At 35.3% G+C, this 22,404-nt stretch overlaps 1 protein-coding gene across 1 annotated transcript in view; it reads right to left on the bottom strand.

Annotated features, from left to right (window-relative positions):
- Nucleotides 1-3,846: 3,846 nt before the first annotated feature.
- LOC140162690 (partner of bursicon-like) overlaps nt 3,847-22,404 on the bottom strand; it is a 77,345-nt gene continuing 58,787 nt past the window's right edge. Inside the window, exon 4 of the mRNA XM_072185962.1 lies at nt 3,847-6,785. Within this exon, the coding sequence (XP_072042063.1) occupies nt 6,630-6,785 (156 nt within the window). The 3' untranslated portion in view covers nt 3,847-6,629. The remainder of the gene's footprint in view (nt 6,786-22,404) is intronic.

The following is a 22,404-nucleotide window of genomic DNA, read 5'->3' as shown; positions in this document are numbered from 1 at the left end:
GATACATGTTAATATCAGCACAATTCAGTGATACACCTTTTTGTTATGAAATTAGTTTTCTCGGTCAAATATAAAGCAATAATTTTTTTTTCTTCAGTAATGTCAGTTAAAAACTTGGTGCTTGGATATACATTTTTTTTAAATCCTGGTGTTAAAATTAAGCATCAAATTGTGTCTTTTAGTGTGATATTTTTGATTTTTATAGGCCTTGAATTCGCCCGCGAGCTTTTTACGGAATTCATGTTTTAGCGTCTCAAACTAATATAGTTTGCTAAAGAAAGATATTTCCCACCCCTGTAGGGCACATCGTGTGGGTCTATATGTTATAGTTTTGTCAGAATTTCGGTTTTTATTTTACCCTTTTTCCCTTCATGCTCCGAAAATGTCAAAGTCAGTACTTTTATCTCGAGAGCAACCAGCAGAAATAGTCGATATTTCCTTTGTTGTTTATCCAGGTCAATTTTCCATTGAAAGCAAATTGCCCGACCAGCGATTTGGTAGCCCAAATCCCCAATTGAGTGTTCTGGTTAAACATGATCAGTAGGAGCGCTATAGGCCTGGGAATTTCTTTGCTATATTGAAGTTCTAGCAACACTGTAGCCATGCCGGTATTCCTATTAAACCCAGGGATATCGATCCACAATGCTAGTATTAGCCTTAGATTTCACGCGTTGATTTTGAAAAATGGTCAGCCGGCAGTAAAAATGGTGAAATGAAAACGCAAATTCTGACAAAACTATGATATATCGCTCACGGTGATGTGCGTTAGAAAGTTGGGAAAAATCCTTCATTAGCGAACTATCTTACTTTGAAAAGCTAAAAGGTTGATCCAAAAAAAGGCTCGCGGGCAGAGTTTAAGCCTATCAAAATCGAAAATCTTACCCTAAATGACTAAATTTCACGCCTAAGTTTAACACTAGAATTTGAAAAAAAATACAGTATCAAGCACTACAATTTTTCCTGACATTTACTGAAAAAATGAAAATGATTGCTTTTCATTTGGCCGAGAAAATTAATTTTACATCGAAAAGGTGAAACTAAAAATTTAGCTCATTTCAACACCAAGTTCGATCGTTTGTATTGCCTCATTAAATGACTGAGTGAGCCTTGCATAACAAAAGAATCGGTTGTCCAGGATGCTAACTGGATAGTAGTTCTCTCTTAAATCGACCCGAGAGGTGGTCGTAGAAATATGATTTATAAGTTCTACATTACGGAGGGGGCTCATAATAACCTGCTCTCACAACATGAGTATAAAGTTGTAAAAGTAACTTTCTGAGATATTCCAGATTTGAAATCTTTATTCTATACCAAACATGGCTTCTTAGATGGCTCCTGGATTTGGTCATCAAATATCAATATTTTCTCCAGAATTTCTTTTCTCTTTTGTCATGTATTCCATAGGGAGTGTAGGGACTTAACTGTAAGAACTATATAGTCGGAAACTAATCGTTTAGGTATTTTAACGCCATAACTAAACATAACTAAATAACTGGTGTGGTTAAGGAATAAATCAGCTATCACATACTTGACAATTGACAACACCGTTCGTGAAATATAAGAATTTTACGAAAGTCCCTCATTTTCAAACCTTTCCTCGGATTCGTCTGGGCCCCTGGACTTCGTCCAACATGTCCACCCGCTTGATACGCCCCCTGCCCAAACCTTGCTCTTTATTATTACAGTATTATGTAATTATAGGTGAAACAATGATATATTGTTATGTGCTATAAGGTCTCCTTGGAAATCTCTGCTTTGATATTGAAGGGACTACCCTGGGTCTTTTTATCTTTTCAGTTTTCGTAAGTCTATAGAGGTTATCCGTGTTCTATAGACGAATCTCACGATCCAAGTTATGGTCAGAATTTAGTCGGCCATGACTGGGTCCCCGGCGCACCAAACCGGTGTTGTGACTGCCCAATTGGGTGGATTAAAGCCGCTTAAAAATCGATGTTATGTTGTATATTGTTGTAAACTTTCATCATTCTATTGTCTACGTGTAAAACGGGTGATGAAATACAGCAACCTTATCAATGTCTAGGCCTGAACACAAATTTGATGTCACTCTGGTCTATATTAATGTGATATATAAAAGACACCCCCCCCTTCTCCTCTCTCCTCTCGCTTTCTTCTCTTTCTAGTCTTTCTGTCTCTCCCCCTCCCCAACTCTCACTTGTGTCATCTTTTGAATTATGTGGATATCTGAATTATTTGGTTGTTGTATTTCAAGTCTCTATTCTGCAAAGTTCCCCGTTACCCTTCTCCCCCTCTCACTGTTATATGTTGGGGGGGGGGGGTGTTTTTTGTGTGACTATTTTCGCGAGCAAGTCCCGCCTAGGTGTAAGTACACACAAGTAAATGAAGCAATTGAAATAACTTACGGAAACGAATACGAATATTCACTTGCTTCAAGTTATTAGTAAGTGACTAAAGGCTAGAATAAAAGATTGGTCACACCTAGGCGGCTAACACTTCAAAATAACAATGGCATAGGAAAACGGAAATGAATACGGAAACAGAAACTGTCCTGTTTAGAAATTTAAATATTTTGTAGACAATTTAAGTGATAAACATTATACGACAGCAAAGAGCTTTATAACCCACCCAGTGTGCTAGGATTACGACTTGAGACAATAGAAATCACCATAAAGTAGCTCTAATCCCAGATCAAATAATAGTCCTGACGGAAATGCCAGATTAAAATAGTCCTGTGCAGGAATCAAGCTTTCTTCGTCTCTAGCCTTTCAAATGTAGCACTTTGCGTGGGTTTAATTGTTCTACTTTAATCTTATAATTGAATATATGAATACAAAAGCCACCTAAGTCCATACTTAAACCAAATTGAGTTAAGCATGGGAAAGTGTTGCTTTACATAGGCCTGTCATATGTATGAAAGAACAACTCAAATTCATCCTCTGTGTCTATTGAGCATGTGAAAAATAGCATGTATGAAAGAATCACCCAATTCCATGATTTGAGTCTTGTAACACATTGATTAAAATCCAGTATGTATAAAAGTCCACTTGTAACACATTCATTGCTAGAGAGTGAAAAAAAAAAAAAAAAATGGGTTTAATAAAAGAAAGTGTGTGGTTTATATTACATGGCAGAATGCTTATCAATATTATACATACCTGTGCGCTTTATTTTGTATTATCTTACTAGTGGTAATCTCATTCTAACATTGTTGTCTTTGTATATGATTCAAAAAACCACCTAAGTCCAAAATTTAAAATGAACCCCACGAAGTCCCTGAAATGCTAATCGTCATACCTAATACAGGTTAATCCACTCATTTGCACGTAAAAATTACCATATTGACCAGGTAAATCTAACTGAAGGAATTAAAATGATACACAGGGTTTTCTCTCAAAATCACTTCCCATGGACTTAGGTGGCTTTTGTATTCATATATTCAATTATATTTTCAGCTTCTACATGTGGCTTTCAATTGATGTAAATATTCACATGTAGGTGGTAGGTTAAAAGTCTGTAGGGTTGCAATATACAATGTGTGGTAAGCTGAAGCTGGTAAGGTTTCCTTTAAGGGGTATTAAGGCTCGAACTCACGCCGATCGTATTCTCCCGGCCACAATTTTAGGGATCAAAAGTGGTAAAAGAGGCTTAAACATTTACAAAATTCAGGCGACCTACATTCTAGAGTGCAAGATGTTCCACAGGGGGCAGTCCCCACATGATTGTATATAATGCTATCATATTGTGAGAAACAATGGGTCCAGTTTATTAAAGTGTTTAAAATAAATAAAATTATGCAAAACAATGTAATGTATATACATGTAATAAAAAATAAGAAATCCAATACACAAATAATACCATAATAATTATGTACAGTTTATTCCCGATGATGTGCCATCTAATTGATTATGTACAAGATATGTACGCCACTGTACATATTTACATTACTATACAAGATTGCATATGGAATCAATTACTATAATATAATAAATTATACAAAAAGATAAAACCCCAAAGAGTACCAACTTGAAATTGTCCCGTGTGTATAACGCTATGGTAAATCCGCCATTTTGTTTTATCACCGATAGAGGGCAAACGGTGTTTCTCCGGCCTTTTTTTGGCAAGATCCCAAAATCGAAAGATAAATATGTAGTTTGAGCGTCACAAAGTTTTGCGCACTCAGTGCTTAGACGCAACGCGTTACACGCAAAACGCAAATTACAACACACTCAAAGTTTGCCGGGCGCGTAGCGAAATGATTCGGCGGTACACTATTTACCCTCACGCAAACATAACGGAGTCGGTACTCCTTGGTTCTACCTCATTGATAATATTAGATATTTACGATGTTGATAATGAATACCGTAAAACCTCGTCTACAAGCATAGAGAGTGCTTTTGTTGAAAGCTAAATTAATCCAGGCGCCATCCATCGACAAAGTTATAAAAGTGTGGAGTTTTGGGGGCAGGCAGTCGGACCGGACTGCACATTAGACAACATACTGGTGTATTTTATCCTGTAATTTAAATTAATTGTGGAGGCGAATAAATTACCGCTACAAGCATTATGCAAACAAGTACTGTTGTAAGACCAATCTATTGCATTGGCATATTTACTAGTGTTTCATATTAATTTAGCATTGATCAAAAACACCTTATATGCTTACGGACGAGGTTTTACGGTATGTGAAAACCGAATATTGCGATGCTATTTAACATTGTCCATAATATTATTGTCGTGATTATCACATACTGACGAGTCACATATAACTATACCAGTCCTTTTGCATATAATGACTAAAGAGGGCGATCTAATCGATTTAGGTTATAGAGTAAAACCATTGTCGCTTCTTGGGTTCGGTTATTGCGTAGAGCACTTCACGTATAGAATAGAAATTTGCTATTGTCTTTATTTATTTACAATTCTTTATTTATTTATTAGCTTTTCAACAAACAAACACATTATGACACTTCCTAGACACGTAGCAGACTAGTATTTGCTTAATTGATACATGTACAACACGGTTTAAAAGCGCAAATTCTAATTATCCCAATTCTCTTTGTGTTTCGCACTACCGTAAAACCCCGTCTACAAGCATAAATAGTGTTTTTTATAAAAGCTTAATTAATTCGAAGCAAGCGTTAATATACCAATACAATAGATCGGTCTTAAAATAATACTTGTTTGTATTATGCTTGGATCCGTAATTTATTTGCTCAAACTCCATAATGGCGACTGGATTAATGTAGCTTTGATCAGAAGCACACTATATGCTTGTAGACGGTGTTTTACGGTATTTGGTCCTATCTAGACTCGAAGACTGAGCGAGATATACAGGGTGTCTCCGAATGATCTAACCGTGTTTGAAAAAAAATATTAAAAATATAAAACAACAATGTATGTAATAATAGTACTTGCAATATGGCACACATATAACCTACTTATTCTGTTACTTTCATTAAAATATTTGGGTTAGTGATTTGGCATTCAATTTCTTTTTGAACTATTATATTTATATATTTTGACGCGAACGATGTAATTTTGCTCATTATATATGTACATGTATTATAAACGGTTAAAGACAGACCACTGCTGGAATTAATGAACGTGATTTTCAGGACTGGCTCAATATTAGATGGTAAAACCAACTAACATCTCACCAGTCCTGAACAACATGCCCATCATTTCTAATAATATTCTGTTTATCAACATTTATCTAATACATAGGCGGGTGACTCATATTGCCCATGCGCAGTAGGCTTTGGTGGTTAAAATTAAAATAATCGCACGTGACCCATGAGTGACGCCATAAGAAGGTAGTGATGGATCACTTTAAACAAACCAATAGGATTTTGTCAGCCAAATATCAGCGGTCATAGATACTTTATAAGTTATTATTATTCAGTATTCTGATTTTTATATGTTATCTAGAACTGAATTTTAAATATTTACCGACGAGGAAAATAAACAACATTACAAAGTTGCACAAAAAAGTCAACATTTTGCTGCAAAATTTGGTAATGCTTGCGGCATTTTCATGAATACCACACTTAAAATGTCGACGGTCGCTTTGAATACTTCCTGTCTGGACGGTGTAATGTCAGCGCCCATTGGTATCACATGACTGTTATTTTTAATAGAGTAGTTTTAATCGCCTAAGCTAACTGTTGATTCCAATCTCCCGGTAACCTATTGTCAGATTGTGACAATACTTCCTGTCTGGACGCTGTAATGTCAGCGCCCATTGGTATCACATGACTGTTAGTTTTAATAGAGTATTTTTAAATCGCCTAAGCTAACTGTTGATTCCAATCTCCCGGTAACCTATTGTCAGATTGTGACAATACTTCCTGTCTGGACGCTGTAATGTCAGCGCCCATTGGTATCACATGACTGTTATTTTTAATAGAGTATTTTTAAATCGCCTAAGCTAACTGTTGATTCCAATCTCCCGGTAACCTATTGTCAGATTGTACAGAGTTCACATCGACATGCGGATGGTTCTGATATGTCTACTGGGTGGATAAAGTTGAATACTTCCTGTCTGGACACTGTAATGTCAGCGCCCATTGGTATCACATGACTGTTATTTTTAATAGAGTATTTTAATCGCATAAGCTAACTGTTGATTCCAATCTCCCGGTAACCTATTGTCAGATTGTGCAGTGTTCACATCGACATGCGGATGGTTCTGATATGTCTACTGGGTGGATAAAGTTTGGTATAAGAACATCACTTCTTTGGTCTCTACACTCAGTAAGCCACACTGTCCTCGTTTGCATATTTCTTTCCTGACAACATTTGCATACCTGAAATAATGCAAAAATAGTAAAAAGAGATAGAAATACACGTATTTAATACTACTTCTTGGATACTTAATGTTCCATGGTAAACATTTGAAGACCTGAACGCAAGAAGACCGTAAGTCCACCTGGTCCCTCAACATGTATACACTAAAGTTACGTATAGTACCTTAGGGTTTTATAATGTTTAATACATGTTCCAGGGTGAAAACATCATGAAAGGTTGTGACAGATTTGTTTTGGCCCCTGAACATGTATAAAACCGAAATATACGAAACTATACGCAACTTGAGTGTATACATGTTGTGGGGCCAAGTGGACTTACGGTCTTCTTGCGCTCGGGTCTTCATTTACAAACTGAAGCTGGTTGTTTGAGTTTAATCTATAATGAAGTATTAGAACGACAATTACATTAAATGAAGCGAGAGAGCCTCTGACGCAGCAAGATATCATTCTGAAGTCACTATAGTTGCATATCACCGGAGAAAGACACGGTTAGACCTAGCAGTTGGTATCATCATAACCGTTCACTGAAGACTGCCTTCTTGTTTTTTGTTGACAAGGAGCAGTCTTCACGGCTTTTTTCAGAGCCACTAAACCGTTCAATTTTGCAGATAGGCGAGGTCTGCTTGTTTTCTGTTGATAAGGGGCAGTCTTCATTGAACGGCTCTTTTCAGAGCCATCAGTAGGCAATGGGCGGCCTACATGTCGTCTCATTCTTAGGTACTTTGTCCTGAAGAAACCAGAGCTACTCTTTAAGAGTGCTTGACAGTTCTAAACTTGTCCAACGGCGAACCGGCGAACCGGCTAAAAACCCACTAATTGATCAACACACCTTTGTTTGGTTTGATCACATCACATATGTGAAAGAATCTGATTTACTCAGACTAAAGTCTGACAATTGACTACTACCATCACTGACTGGCATACTTTTATTGGGTCCATTTTCATATGTTTTCTATTGTTGTGTGACCCTTAAGGGTATCCGTAGGGAGAACACTTTGTTTTACGGCCAGGTCTGGCCAGGTGCATGTTTGTTCGCAGTCTACAGGTGTAACTAGGTTGTTGTATATTCTATAATTTTCCTGGTGTGTTAACTGTGATTACATCTAGACACCAGTTTATTTTTTATTTGAACGGGACCCTAATTTAATGAGAAAAACGCCGAAAAAGAGCGGCCCGGCAAAAGCCGATTTGCAGACAATTTTGTAGCTACAGACAGCTCGTATTCCATATAACAACTACGGAAACCAATCAGTGCCAGAAGTGTTGATTTATATTTCATCCACTTAGGTTTGGCTTAACCCACTAAAAGGTAAAACTTTAAGGCTGATCATTTTAATTATAAATGTAGTGTGTGTGTAAAAGTATATTTCTCAAAATGGAGGAGAGCGCCTATGACTATTGTCCGTTCTGTCTACATGGTCTATGATAATTATTTTCTTACCGAAATATATTCACTTAACACAGACCACGGTTGCCAAACAAATGAGGGCAAACCGCGGATCAAATCATTGAAAAGTCGCCCAATATTTTTTTTATCAACCGTTGGTTTCTATGAGATAAAAAACTACCAGAAGTCGCGTAAGCCAATGTTGAGAAGTCATGCAATATTTTTCTTAACCATCAATTGGTGTCTATAGGACAGGAAATTGTCGCGAGGAAAATCTTCAAAACTCATCCTATTGACCTAGGCCTATTACATCGCGGGTTTGGCAACCCTGCAATATATACAGTTATATAACATCGCACCGCATTGTGAGGTGAACGAACTGAATGTTGACATTGTATTCAGGATTTAAAACAAGAACGGTCTTTAACCAGACAATGCGGTTGGTATAAAACATAGCGTGTGATATCATGATATCAACTTCAAAATCTAAAAACAAAAGTAAAGAAATAATTTAGGGCGAAATAAATAAACAGCGTACAGCAGGTGCTATCTTGTCAATAATGATAAGAGGAACATGAAAAAACCAGCAGAGAGCATGCACCCCAGTAAAGAGTTAAATAAAGCAAGGAAAAATCATAATGTGCAGAAGGCCTACTTTTCGGATGATATTCACATAAACAAAAATAAAGAACTAAAGATCTAAAAACAAAAGTAAAGAAAATGAGGGCGAAATAAATAAACAGCGTACAGCATGTGATGATAATTATACACTTCGACCAAAAATTAAAAAAATACTTAACACGCGACATAAATAAACAGCCATCTATCAAGAATGACAAGAGGAACATGAAAAAAACACACCTAATATATGAGAGCATGCACCCCAATAAAGAATTGCTTTAAAATAAAACAATGAAAAATCATGACATGTGAAATGTATGTTGATACACTTATAAATAATACTCAAGGGTGAAATAAAAAACACCTCATCTACCGATATTTCCACAGTTAAACATACTCAGTGATCACTTGTACTACAACAAAAATAAAGAAATACTTCACAAATGATAAGAGGAACACATAAAAAATAAATAAGCGAGCATGTCCCAAAAAAAATTAGTAAAAGATAAAATAATGATAAAACGTACAAGAAGGGGCAAAATATTTGTCGCAAAAACTTATTAAATGCTCATTTGCTCTAAGATATTTAATGTTTGCAATTTACTCCTAGTTTATCATTTATTTATTATTCATCTATGCTTATAATCTTTTATTTATTTATCTATTAATTTATCTATTTATCAATTTATTTCAATATCATTATTATTAAGTGCCTATTTATAATGATATTTAAATCTATCAACATTATGCTTACGTCATCCAGGAGTTATTATCCCACTTGAAATCGCCATATAAACACAAATTAATAACGAAATACCCAATGGGTGAAATAAAAAGCATGATCTATCTTTTCAAGAATGAAAAGAGGATATAAAAATATAACAGAGCATGTCCTATAAACATGATAAAGAATTATTTAAAATCGTACAAATGTGTGAAACATGTAATATGACATATACTTAAGGGATCTGGAATGAGCGTTTTGAGCGTTTCGACAGTATTTTTGTGGAAATGAGAGCACATCAGACATATCGAATTGCATTCTGAATACGAAGAATGTCTTTCTCATATCAAATAATTTTCATTTTTTGAAATTCACGATATAATGCAAATTTTATGACAAATTATTAAAATTTGATATTTGTCAAATTTTGATATATAACAGTCCTCGAAGTAAATTTTATAAATCTAATGACATATTCTTAAAGTGTATGTAGCTGGGAGGAAAAAGCCGACGATCAATTGAAAATTTTGACCTTTCATATTGAAGATATGGATTTTATTTCCCAAAAAGACCTATTTTTTTTTTTGGGGGGGGAATCCATATCTTCAATACGAAAGGTCAAAATTTTCAATTGATCGTCGGCCTTTCCTCCCAGCTACATATACTTAAAGAATGTATCATTGAATTTATAAAATTTACTTCGAGGACTGTTATATATCAACAATATCAATTTTTAATGATTTGTCATAAAATGTGTATTACATTGTGAATTTCAAAAAATCAAAATTATTTGATATCAGGACATTCTTAGTATTCAGAATGCAATTCGATATGTCTGATGTGCTCTAATGTCCCACAATAAATACTGTCCAAACGTTCATACCCCAGCCCTTAACATAAAACAAAATAAAACGGTCATGATAATATGACATTAAGGGCGAACACCACTAATGAAGCGTCTTGGTTGAAATGCACGTGAAAATTAATGTCTTTCTTTGCTCAATTTGAGGCCTTTTTGGCTCTCATAGTTGCCTGATGTAGGCTACCCCGTTACATTTTATTAAGAAACAAGGTAGTATAGTTTCTCTCCATTGATTTTGCAATAGCGTCTCCAGGAGGGGGCTCAGAGGGGCTTTCAGATTTATGCGGTGGGGGGGGGCTTAATGGCTAAAATCGCCAAAAACCGCCTGATTTTACATATCCCTCTAGCGTTGGTTGTCAGTAGATTGCAGTCACTCCTCATCAAGTGTTGACAAAGACAACAGTGGTTGTTGAAACGTACACAGTAAGTGCATTTTCTTGGATCAGATACTACGAACTCTGGTTTACTAGTTTACTCTACCGATCCTGATGAATTTGTTCAATCAATAACGATATCTGGGGGACCAATCACAAGCCAGATTCATTTAAAGATGCATTACATCATGACCAATTTTAGTTAGGCCAGAAATTGGCCTAACTCTCCATAGAATCCCGTGTTAAAAAGTTATCCGCAATCCAAAGTCAGTAGTCCACTTGGGAAGCTAACAAACAGAGGGCGTGCGGTGACTGAAAAGATTAGATGTGAAAATCTATCAATTGTGCACAAATAATAATCAGAGTTTTAAGCTTAAATGTAATAGCCAGAAGCACAATTGGCAAGTGGAGTACGGAGAAGTCTAGCTACACCCTGGAAGGGAAAAAAACAGTATTTGAAACGAGGAAATGTGCAATATGACTTAATGTAATACATTAGAAAAGGCTTAAAAGGCAACTATTAGGCCCTGATTCATATTTAATCATCATTTAGGCCTGTAAATTAGATTGTCTGTGTAAATTTAGCAGGATCCGACTTTTTATGACGACTTTCAAAATGTGTTACATTTCAGAAACACCAAGCTGTTTGTGAGGTGGCGTTAGCTGTATGGGTTATAGGTTGAACTTTTTACAATATTTCTGGAAAAAAATCCTGAAATCCATATATTAATTTTTACAATGGATGTCGTCATCTGACCTTCTGCTTGCAGAAAGGGAAGTTTTGAAGAACTGAGTTGTTTTCCCGGCCCCTGTCTGTACAGAAAGTCAGTGGGGTTATTTACTGGTGTGCACCCTAAAAGGCCCTTGTCATAACCAATGGTGGCGGCATGATTTTTCCCGTGCATGAGGGTTTAGGAAAATTAAATTATATGTCTAAACTTGAGGTTGCATGTGTAAAACATGGTCTTTTTTTAACGCATGTTTGGGGTATTGAAATGATATTTTTTTGGCTTGCACAATCGTGGTAAAGATCCATGTCATACATAAGAGATTATTGGACATACAATACTTGGTAGGCCTAATGATAAACTTTGTACCTGTTAGGGAACTGAAATCAGACTGAAAACACAAACGTCATTCGAGGCTCTGTCTCACCAGTTGCATTTACAAGGCCCTTGTTATAACCAGTGGTGGCGGATGATTTTTTTCTTGGGGGGGGGGAGGGTCACACAAGGTTCTGAACAGAAACGTCACATACGGACCAACCCACACTGCCGAGAACCGCGAAAGCCGAGAACCGCTCTAGTTGTGGTTTTTTTGTGTGTGTTTTTTTTGTTCCTTATATTTGATTATATCTCGCAAAGATCGCAATTCAGGAATGTATCAGTGACATTTTATGTTGGATGGACAGCAATAAGCTAATGCTAAACACAGATAAGACAGAGGTTATGATTGTGGGCACCACTTCGCGTGTTAAGCAGGTTGCTAGTAATTCCATCACAATTTTGAATTCTGATATCAAAATACAGGAGTCTGTTAAGTACCTTGGGGTGAGATTGGATCAAACGTTATCCATGTCCAGTCACATCAGTGAAGTTTGCCGTTCATCATTTTTGTCTTTAAGACGTATTGGGTGTATTCGGCCTTATCTGTCTGATAAAGCTACATCATGTCTTGTCAATTCAATTATTACATCACGTCTTGACTTCTGTAACTCGTCCTTGACTGGTATCACCACTGACCAACTTAACAGACTTCAAAGAATACAAAATTGCGCGGCCCGTTTAATCATGAAGAAAAGGAAGTATGAGCATATCACCCCCGTCATATATGAGCTTCACTGGCTGCCATTAGAATTTCGGATTCAGTATAAGTTAGCTGTTTTTGCTTTTCGGCACTTTGAAGATACTTTACCAATTTATCTGTCTGCTACGCTCTGCACGTACAAACCAGCTCGATCACTTCGATCTTCTACTGAAAGATTATTGAAATCTCCTCGTGTAAATCTAAAATCGGCTGGTGAACGCTCCTTTCATTTCGCTGCCCCGGCTGTTTGGAACTCGCTTCCAAACAGCCTCCGTAACACGCATTCGCTTACTCAGTTCAAAAAGCAACTTAAAACTCATCTTTTTCTTCGTGCTTTTCCGGATTCACATATGTAACTTGTTTGTCTTTATTGTTTGTGCGCCTTGAGTTCTTTTGAAGATTGCGCGCCTACTAAGAACCCTCCATTATTATTATTATTATCTCAGCTCAATTTCATCATGTTCATGCTTGCCTAATTTGGTCTGATTTGATCGGACTATGGTACAATTATACCGTAAAACCTCGTCTACAAGCATATTGCTTCTGATGAAAGCTAAATAAATCCAGGCGCCATTGTGGAGTTTGAGCAAATAAATTACAGATCCAAACATATACAAACAAGTATTATTGTAAGACCAATCTATTATATTGGCATATTTACGCATGTATCGTATTAATTTAGCTTTCATCAAAAACATTATATATGCTTGTAGACGAGGTTTTACGGTATGTTATCTAAAATGAGCATTGGAATGCTATCGATGTCCATTTGATTGTTCATTGAATGAACAAGTATAGTATAAATCTAATGTGTTTAGGTTCTAAATGTCCAGCTGTAACACTTTTTAAACATAATTATACATGATATACACACTTTTAGAACACTTTAAAGTGTTAAGGAATAACTGAAAATGTACGTTTTCCCTATAACTTTCGTATTTTAGGAAAACCACTAGTCCTAAACATCACAAATCAAAAATAAAAACCTGACAATATTTTTCTGTCTTACAGTGGCACTGGGAAGATCACGACTTAAACACATCAACATGTTCTAAACGCTTTCTAAACACCTGTTAAACACATATAAGTTTCAATTCTAAACTTTAGATTGTCTAAACATGTCGTGTAGCTAAACGGTAGCATTTAGAGGGGTTTAGGACGGGGTATTAATAAGAGTTTAGGATAGGTTTCGATAAAAATTCCAAGTGAGATAACTTGAAAACGAAAAGGACAGTGCTGATTTTATTTTGGATTTTTTAAATATAGAAGAAATAGGCATGAAACTTTTTTTCTGAAAAAGTACAAAAACACCAATAGCTGCTATGTGTTAAATATGTACAATACTTATTTACAGTGTATAAAATCATCAACAGAGTTCTTACTTCTTAGGACGATATATGTAATAATAGCTGTGCGACATACATACTGTATATCTACAAAATTTGTATATTGAGGTTTTTTTTAACATTGAGATAGTTATTTGAGAAGAAATATATAACAAAAATATCGAATGCATTCTAGTAGACTAACCTTGTGTTGCACTTAAGGGGGAATAATACCCTGATTTTCATCAGTACCCCTCTTCTTTTTTTTCTTGCAAATTTATGAACTACATAAATATGTTCATCATCTCATGTCCTAAACTTATAAAATATCTCTACCTACAAAGTGAATTTAAACCATTTTAGGAAATCATTTTAGCCCTACATATTTTTTGTTTACTGTAACCTAGTAACTGAGATGTGTGTTTCATAACAAACCATAATTTATTCTATTGAACATGTCCAAGTAGAATACATGAATAGAATACATTAAATCCTTTGTTATACTATCTATAGAAATGTACTCACTGATTATAACACTGAATAAATTAAATAGGCCTAATCTCTTCCACACAGACAATTTAATACTACACCATGTATGTATCTTCTATAATATGTTGTTAGGAAAAGAGATTAAAAAAGGCTATAAGGTCATCAAAGGTCAGGTTATAGGTCAATTGGTTCAGGTCAAATTCAGGCATCAATTTTGAATACATGTGATAGTCTGTGATATCATACATGTCATAATGAGGCATCAATTTTGATATTTTGTCTGTTACTGGATATATAATGGAAATGTTTGAGGTGGATATACTAAAATACCTTGGGATGTAAATGGTGAGTACAATTTAGATTGCCTAGTTGAGATGGATTGGGCAAATAAATATAAAATAGTTACCAAAATCACAAAAATGAAGCTTACGGAAAACTACCTAATATGGTGGTATAGGTGACAAAAATACAATCTTTTCAACATTGCTGTAGTGTGGTTGTGGTAACCTGTTACCTATGGCTTAATTAAGTTTCAGTGAAATAGTGTCGCAAGTTCAAAATACAAAATATAGCTCAACATTGAAAATAGAAGCATTTTAACCGGTTCGTTTTTTGATAGTTGTGAAGCACCAAGTTCATGAAGTCATAAAAGAAATCAGGGACCACTTATTCCCATTTTACATATCAACATTATTTCCCTAATGTGTTAGCAACACATATCCAAAATTTTAAAGAAATCCATTGATAGTAAGCTTTCCAAAATGAAGTGAATTTAAAACATCAGTGATGTACCACTTTTTGGCTTATACCATTAGAAGCATGTACGCGTCATTGATACTGATGCCACCAATTGAACGAGAAGATTTGCCCTTCATTTTCCATACCACTTTGTCCAATTTCTTTTCTCATTTCTTCACAAAATGCAAAAATGCAAAAAAAATGCAATGGGTGTAGTACCCGCTTAATGATAAAAAGCACAAAGTATAGCACGTCCATGTTAATGGTTTTACGTGTTTAACGTACGATACTTCTGTTACATTGAAAACCTGTAAGCTTAACGAATGACCTCAGACAATACAGGGTGGGTCAAAAAGATATGAGTATTTATTTATTTTTGGAATCGTTGACACCTTGGATTAAAAAAAAGCAGTGATATATAGTAAAATAACCCCCGAATTTTGTTTATAAAATCGCCATGAACAAATTTAGTCTGCAAAATTCGGAAGAGTTACCAAAGTCTAAAGAGTAAAGGGAAGGTTTTATTTCAAACTCAAATGGTGACCCGCAGGTCAAATTGCTAGAATTGTACATTAAACACACCTAAACAGACACAATGCAATTTGCAGACAGCAGCTTAATCAGCGCCAATATTGCAATATTGAAACAAACAACTATACAACACACTCCCCCCCAGAAGGCAATGACGATAAAGTGCCTTGCCCAAGGACACAACACGTTGGCACGAGCGGGGCTCGAACTCGCAACCTATGGATTATGAGTCGGGCGCCTTATCCACTCGGCCACACGTGCTCCTAAGTCTATGTTGCCTGCGCAGGCAACAAACTGCCTGGCCTTGTTCAATAGACAACATACTGGTGTATTTTATCCTGCAATTTTAATTAATTGATTTAATAATATTGCCAAGTATTTTCGGGATTTTTGTTCAATTGGTACAATTTAATTTGACTCACCCTGTAGACAGGCAAGCTTTCAATCAAATGACCTCAAACAATAGATATGCACTTGCTATTCCATTATAGCTTCGTATTTTTAGTGTAAGTTTGATGATGTTTTGGGTGCTTTTAAAGAGCTTTTAAACATGTATTGTGAGTTTTATACAAATATCCACGTACATATAATCATGCTAAGAGTTTAACAATAAAAGTGCTACTTAGTTTAACAATGAAAAACACAGTGAGTATAATAGACACACGAAACAACCATACTTCCACAATTCATAAAAGAATGACGACGAACTCGAAATTGTCAAATCTTACGTACAAATAAAAAGCAGGGTAAAAGCGTTCCAGGAAAAAGTCATTGGGGAAAGTGAAGAGTGATTGCAGGAAACTGCTAGATTGTGCAAGCGTGAAGGGTGTGTAAATACGTATTTGTGGGAAAATGTCGATGGGTTAATATGCATGATGATTATTGTGATTGAGTAGCGTGTGAATTTTGGTGTTTATAATATAAAATGTGGGCGCTTGGGTTTGATGGTACACTAAAAATATATCCAGAGGATTGATATATACGTCCTTTCGTGTCGTAATTTTAGTATGATTGAGGCTTTCAGGATTAATATAGGTAATAGTACAGGTATATCCTTAAATTGGTCTAAATCGTGGGCTGAGATTTACACGTGTCCAGTTGACAAGTTGGTGTTTTCGTGATAAATGCTACGTTTAGCCAACGGAAAAACGCATCATTGATAAACAATCCAGTTATTGATGGATGTTCCAAACAATATCCAAAACCAGGCCCGTATGCAGGGGGGGTGCTGATTTTGAAAAAGTGGACTTTTTTTCCCAAGGGTGTGCGATTTTGTGAAAAGTGGTCTTTCTTCCAAAAAATTTGGAATTTTTTGACCAAAAAAGCATAAAAAACATCATTTTTTTGCTCGCTACGCTCGCAAATTATGACATTTTTGGACTTTTTGTATAATTTTGCAAATTTGGGGATGTGCGGCCACCCCCCCCCCCCTCGTACGGACCTGCCGGGATCTAATGATAAAAAGGTCATATATTTTGGTGCAGCCGTGATAAACGATCTGATGTTATAAACTAAACTAGAGGTATAGCTTTTGTTCTCGATCGATCAAGATCCCAGTTGTAAAATTAAGGGACACTCCATGTTCATCAAGACATCCTCACCAGGCATTCAAAATGTGAATGGTATTTTGATATGCCTAATAATGCACAGAAAACGGAACAGAGCTTCACCTGGATTTGATAGAATAAATAATAACCCATTACATCATCTGCATTAAAGTTTAAACCGCAGCTGAGGCGGAATTCGAATTAAATTTCAAGTTCCATTAGGTGAGAAATGCATGGTTTTCGGGGCATATTCTGTCTCGAAACTAGTGTCGGCTCCATTAAGACTTACACCTCAAAAATAATTTTTATCTCAGGTATGTTTTTTTTTATTTGCCTAAGCTGTAAAATATATTTTATTTGCTCACTAATCAAAACACTTATATGTGTATTGTATTCATTTTATAATCCTAAATGCGAGAAATTGCTGCTTTTACCTAAATTTAACCTGTGCTAAATTGATGCATTCACCGACCGGTATTTTTTCATTGAATCCCTCGCACCTTAGGAGGCATACATGTAGTGTACGCTGAAAACCCAGGTGAACCCTATTATTATTATACAATCGCTAATGGTTGATTAACCCTATGGGTAAACAGGAAGACTGATAATTAGCAAACTGCTCGCGCTGTTAAAGGTTGCATGTCAAATTTGCCAAAAAAGGTGTGAAATCAATTGACAGCAAATTGCCCAGAAAATAATATCAAATGATGTGGTAAAAGGTGGAAGATTTTGCGAAATTTAAAAGGAAAAATTTTCTTCTCTTCTCCCTCTTCCTCCTCCTTCTCTGCTACCACTTGCTTCATCTTTTCCTTCTCATGTTTTCAAATCGGCCTCTACAATTGCGGATTATTGCGGAAAAAACTCTCCAAAAGCCATTAATATACATCTTTAAAAACACTCACATAGCAAGCAAAATTTACTTTTCGTAATGTCTTGTCCATGTTTAATCGCCTTTGTTTCATAACCACTAAGTTAAATAAGGTTATAGCGTTCACATACAGTAAATGCCTTTTTTTAAAAGGTGTCCGTTCCAATTTAAAACGAAAGCCTTAGAATTTCAATTAAATGCGTATGTGACGCAATGGTTCTGGACTGGAGAGGGAGCTATACATATTAATGTTTAATAATGTATTGTATCATGGTCCTTTCAAAAATAAAACATCCCTCTAGACATGCTATTTGGCAAAAATTATGTTGCACAGGTTCATACATTACTAACCCAGCAAACACAAAACGTTTTCGACATCATTCGCAAAAGGTTATAAAAGATTGTCAGAAAACGTTTAAATGTCGGGTTATATAAAGGGTATATTAAAAGTATAAAACGTTTTCATAACCTTAAAAAACATTTTTTGATAATCTACTGCTCAGCAAACAAAAATGTTTTACAGAAAATGTTTAAATGTCGGGTTATATAAAGGTATAAAAACGTTTTAATAACATTCCAAAAACATTCTTGAAAACTTGATACAAAACATTCTAAACAGAATGTTTATTTGGGGTTGAAAAAATATTTTGCGAAAAATGTTTACCCAAAATATTTTCAGAGGACTTCCTCAGCAATGTGTAGATTGACGTATACTTGGACCTGCACAAAAATATTTTGCCAATTAGCCAGGCCTGATAAACACATTGTAAAGGCATAAAGGCGATTATTCTAACACCATGTACACGGTTGTTTGATGGGACCTTTATTTAGATTTTCAAACAAAACATCATGTGTTACCAAATTGTAGGCTTAACAGCTAAAAGAGATATCGTGGTAAAATATACAGATGCTTTTGAGTAGTTCTCAACCTTAATTACCCCTCTTTTACAAAATTATTCACTTTTATAGTATTTTTTGAAACTTTTTATTATATAAAATGTATCTATTAATGCCAAAATTGGTGGCGCTATTTAGTTACTGGAAATTACCCTTTCAACCTTTTAATACAAATAACTCCTTTTATTGTTTTAATAAAATATGTTTATGAAATTTCCTTGTTGCTTGTTTGACCCATTCCAGCTGTTTTAATGGCGGTATTAATCACCTAACCCTTGCAAATAAAGAAATATGATTTAGGATAAATAGCGCCATCTATAGTTTGCATTTAGTTAATAATGAAGCCAATTCTATATACATCAAACAGCCGTGTGTAATAAAGGTTAGTACATACGAAATGATATGAGTGACTGTACTAGATGTGATGTAACAAACGGTAAAGACACTATTGGTGATTCACTAAATGAGAGATATCTAAAAATAATTTTAACAAATATGTGACCGTACACCACGAATGAGCCGTAAATGTCCTCAATTGTATTCTGAGTTACAGTGTAAAATGGGCATGAAGGTCATATTCATAGGTATTTCAATTTGGTGCTACGTGTATCTCATTAAACGGCTCATTCGTGGTGTACGGTCACATATGACAAGACCGTACACAGTATGATTCGACTATATTTATAAATACGTATTTATAAATACGTATTTATAAATACGTATTTATAAACATGCACGTGACCCATAGGCACGACATACCAAGACAGCAAGCGTGATCAAATCCTCGTGCCATTAAAAAGGATAGGAATTAAGCCTTTCATGTCTTTAGATACATTTCATCAAATTTAAGTGCTCATTGAATAACAAAATTATTGCAAATGAGGGGATTCCGAATTTGTAATCTGTTATCGAAAAGAACATTTTGAAAGTATTTGTCGACAGAAAAAATATTTATCCACGGAAACGTTTACAGTAAAATCACAAAGTTGAACAAAATATAACAAAAATAAAACAAAATTGCTGCACAATTAGTCTCGATTAGTGCACAATTAGTGCTGTTTACCGCCTTTGCCATGTTTGCATTCACATGTACAGGAAGACAACCCGCTGTGTAGAAGTTCACTTCACAAACTGTCTACAAGCAGTTATGGCAGTGGTCACGTGCGTATTTATAAATACGTATTTATAAATATTGTCGATGCATACTGGTACACGACATAATAAAGATAACAGCTCACATTGTTGGGGTGTCTGTGTATACGGACACTTGTATAATGCGCACATAAAGTATCCGAACACAAAAGCTATTTCGTAAATACACTAAAACTAATTGCAAAATTAAGTATTCGATAGATGGAGAATTCTGTTCTGCGTATAATTGGGCTATTCCAAAATATTTTCCACCCCCCAAAAAAAAAGATGACATTGGGATTTCACACACTTTTCATCTCAATGTTGCTTGGGAATCCCCATCAGGAAATGTCCTTCATTTCCCGTCCAGATGCACATCGGAATGTAAGCCATTGGGAACTCCCATAAATTCTTGGTGTAAATGCATATAAATCACAATTCCCATATACACCGTGAATTTTTGGCTGAGAAATCCCACTATTATGTTTTGGGTGGCTGAGGAAATCGCATATAAGTTTGCCAATTCACTTCCATGAAATCCCATATTAAAAATTGATTTTTACTTTGTCATCTGGGGAGTGTGAGAAATTTCTGGAAGAGCCCATTTTGATACCTCATTCGGCTCGATACGGCTATACTTACACTATTCCCAACTTTAATAAGAAAGAGAGCTTTTAAAAGGTGACAAACATTTACATTGACTTTCGAAGCACGCAGATAATGAACACAATGGAGTGAGCGTCCATCTGTCTATCCGCGTTCATCTGTCACGCTGTAATGAGGCCGCAACAACAGCGGAAATATCCTTGAAGGAGGAAATATTCAAATTTGTCACTTTTGAACCGCTACCGTTTGTCATATACATGTGTATAGCTTAAGGGATGAGGTATGAACGTTTGGACAGTATTTATTGTGGGACATTAGAGCATATCAGACATATCGAATCGCATTCTGAATACGAAGAATGTCCTTCTAATATCAAATAATTTTGATTTTTTGAAATTCACAATATAATAGAAATTTTATGACAAATTATTAAAATTTGATATTTTTCACATTTTTGATATATAACAGTCCTCCAAGTAAATTTTACAAATCTAATGATATTCTTAAAGTGTGTGTAGCTAGGAGGAAAAGCCGACGATCAATTGAAAATTTTGACCTTTCATATTGAAGATATGGGGTTTTTTCCCAAAAAGACCTAATTTTTTTTTTTTTTTTTTTAAAAAAAATCCATATCTTCAATACGAAAGGTCAAAATTTCAATTGATGGTCGGCTTTTCATCCAACCTACATACACTTTAAGTATAAATCATCAGGTTTATAAAGTTTACTTCGAGTACTGTTAAATATCAAAAATATCAATTTTTAGTCATTTGCCATAAAATGTGTATTACATTGCGAATTTCAAAAAATCAATATTATTTGATATCAGAAGGACATTCTTCGTATTCACAATGCAATTCGATATGTCTGATGTGCTCTAATGTCCCACAATAAATACTGTCCAAACGTTCATACCCCACCCCTTAAGCTTAGTGGAGTAAACTCGCATCGTGCCGAATAACATATCAAAGTACACAGAACAAAGAACAAAATTCTTCATCTGACTACTGCTTTATTTTGCATTTAGTTTTAGTGGCTTTTAGATATGGCTTTTGTTTTAACTGTTCGGATTCTTCAGTATACAGTAAGCCAAATATTTAATGTACCAGTTATGTTCACCCCCTGTGTATCCTAAGCAAAGACAGATATATCATAATTGGCACCAGCAGCCAATAGCTGCATCTTTTAGCTCGAATTTAAGACCTCATTCGTTGAAATTGTTCAAGAAATAAAGCCACAACGATTAAAAAACCAAAGGAAGATGCCAATTTTAAAGTTGCAGTTTGCTCCATTGCATGCCCTATTGATTTGTACACAAAGCGTTCACGAACAAGAGAACTAGCGCCGTGCTTCCATTGTTTAGCACGTTAAAACTAGCGTCATGCTTTCATTGATTAGAACACAAAAGTGCAACTTTTGATTTCGTTTCTTCATTAGGTTTTAGATCACCGTTTCTTTAATTCTCAACCAATTTCAACACATAAGGACTTAAATCAGAGCTAAAGAGTACATGTATTTGCTGCTTGTTTTAATTTTGACATATTTGTGACGTGTCATGTCAAAAGGAGACACTTTTGGGCAGGTTATCAATTTTGAGTGTTTTACATAATATCTTAGATAAAGAGATATTTTGCTCCACAACGCCGTTTTTCCCAATGAAATCGGACATTCCTAAGCGAAGATATTGAGTTTGTAAGTTATGGTATTATAAAA

The sequence above is a fragment of the Amphiura filiformis genome, chromosome 10 (assembly GCF_039555335.1).
Source record: "Amphiura filiformis chromosome 10, Afil_fr2py, whole genome shotgun sequence".
NCBI lineage: Eukaryota > Metazoa > Echinodermata > Ophiuroidea > Amphilepidida > Amphiuridae > Amphiura > Amphiura filiformis.
The sequence above is the reverse complement of the archived record's forward strand: the minus strand, read 5'-3'. Positions and strand labels throughout refer to the sequence as shown.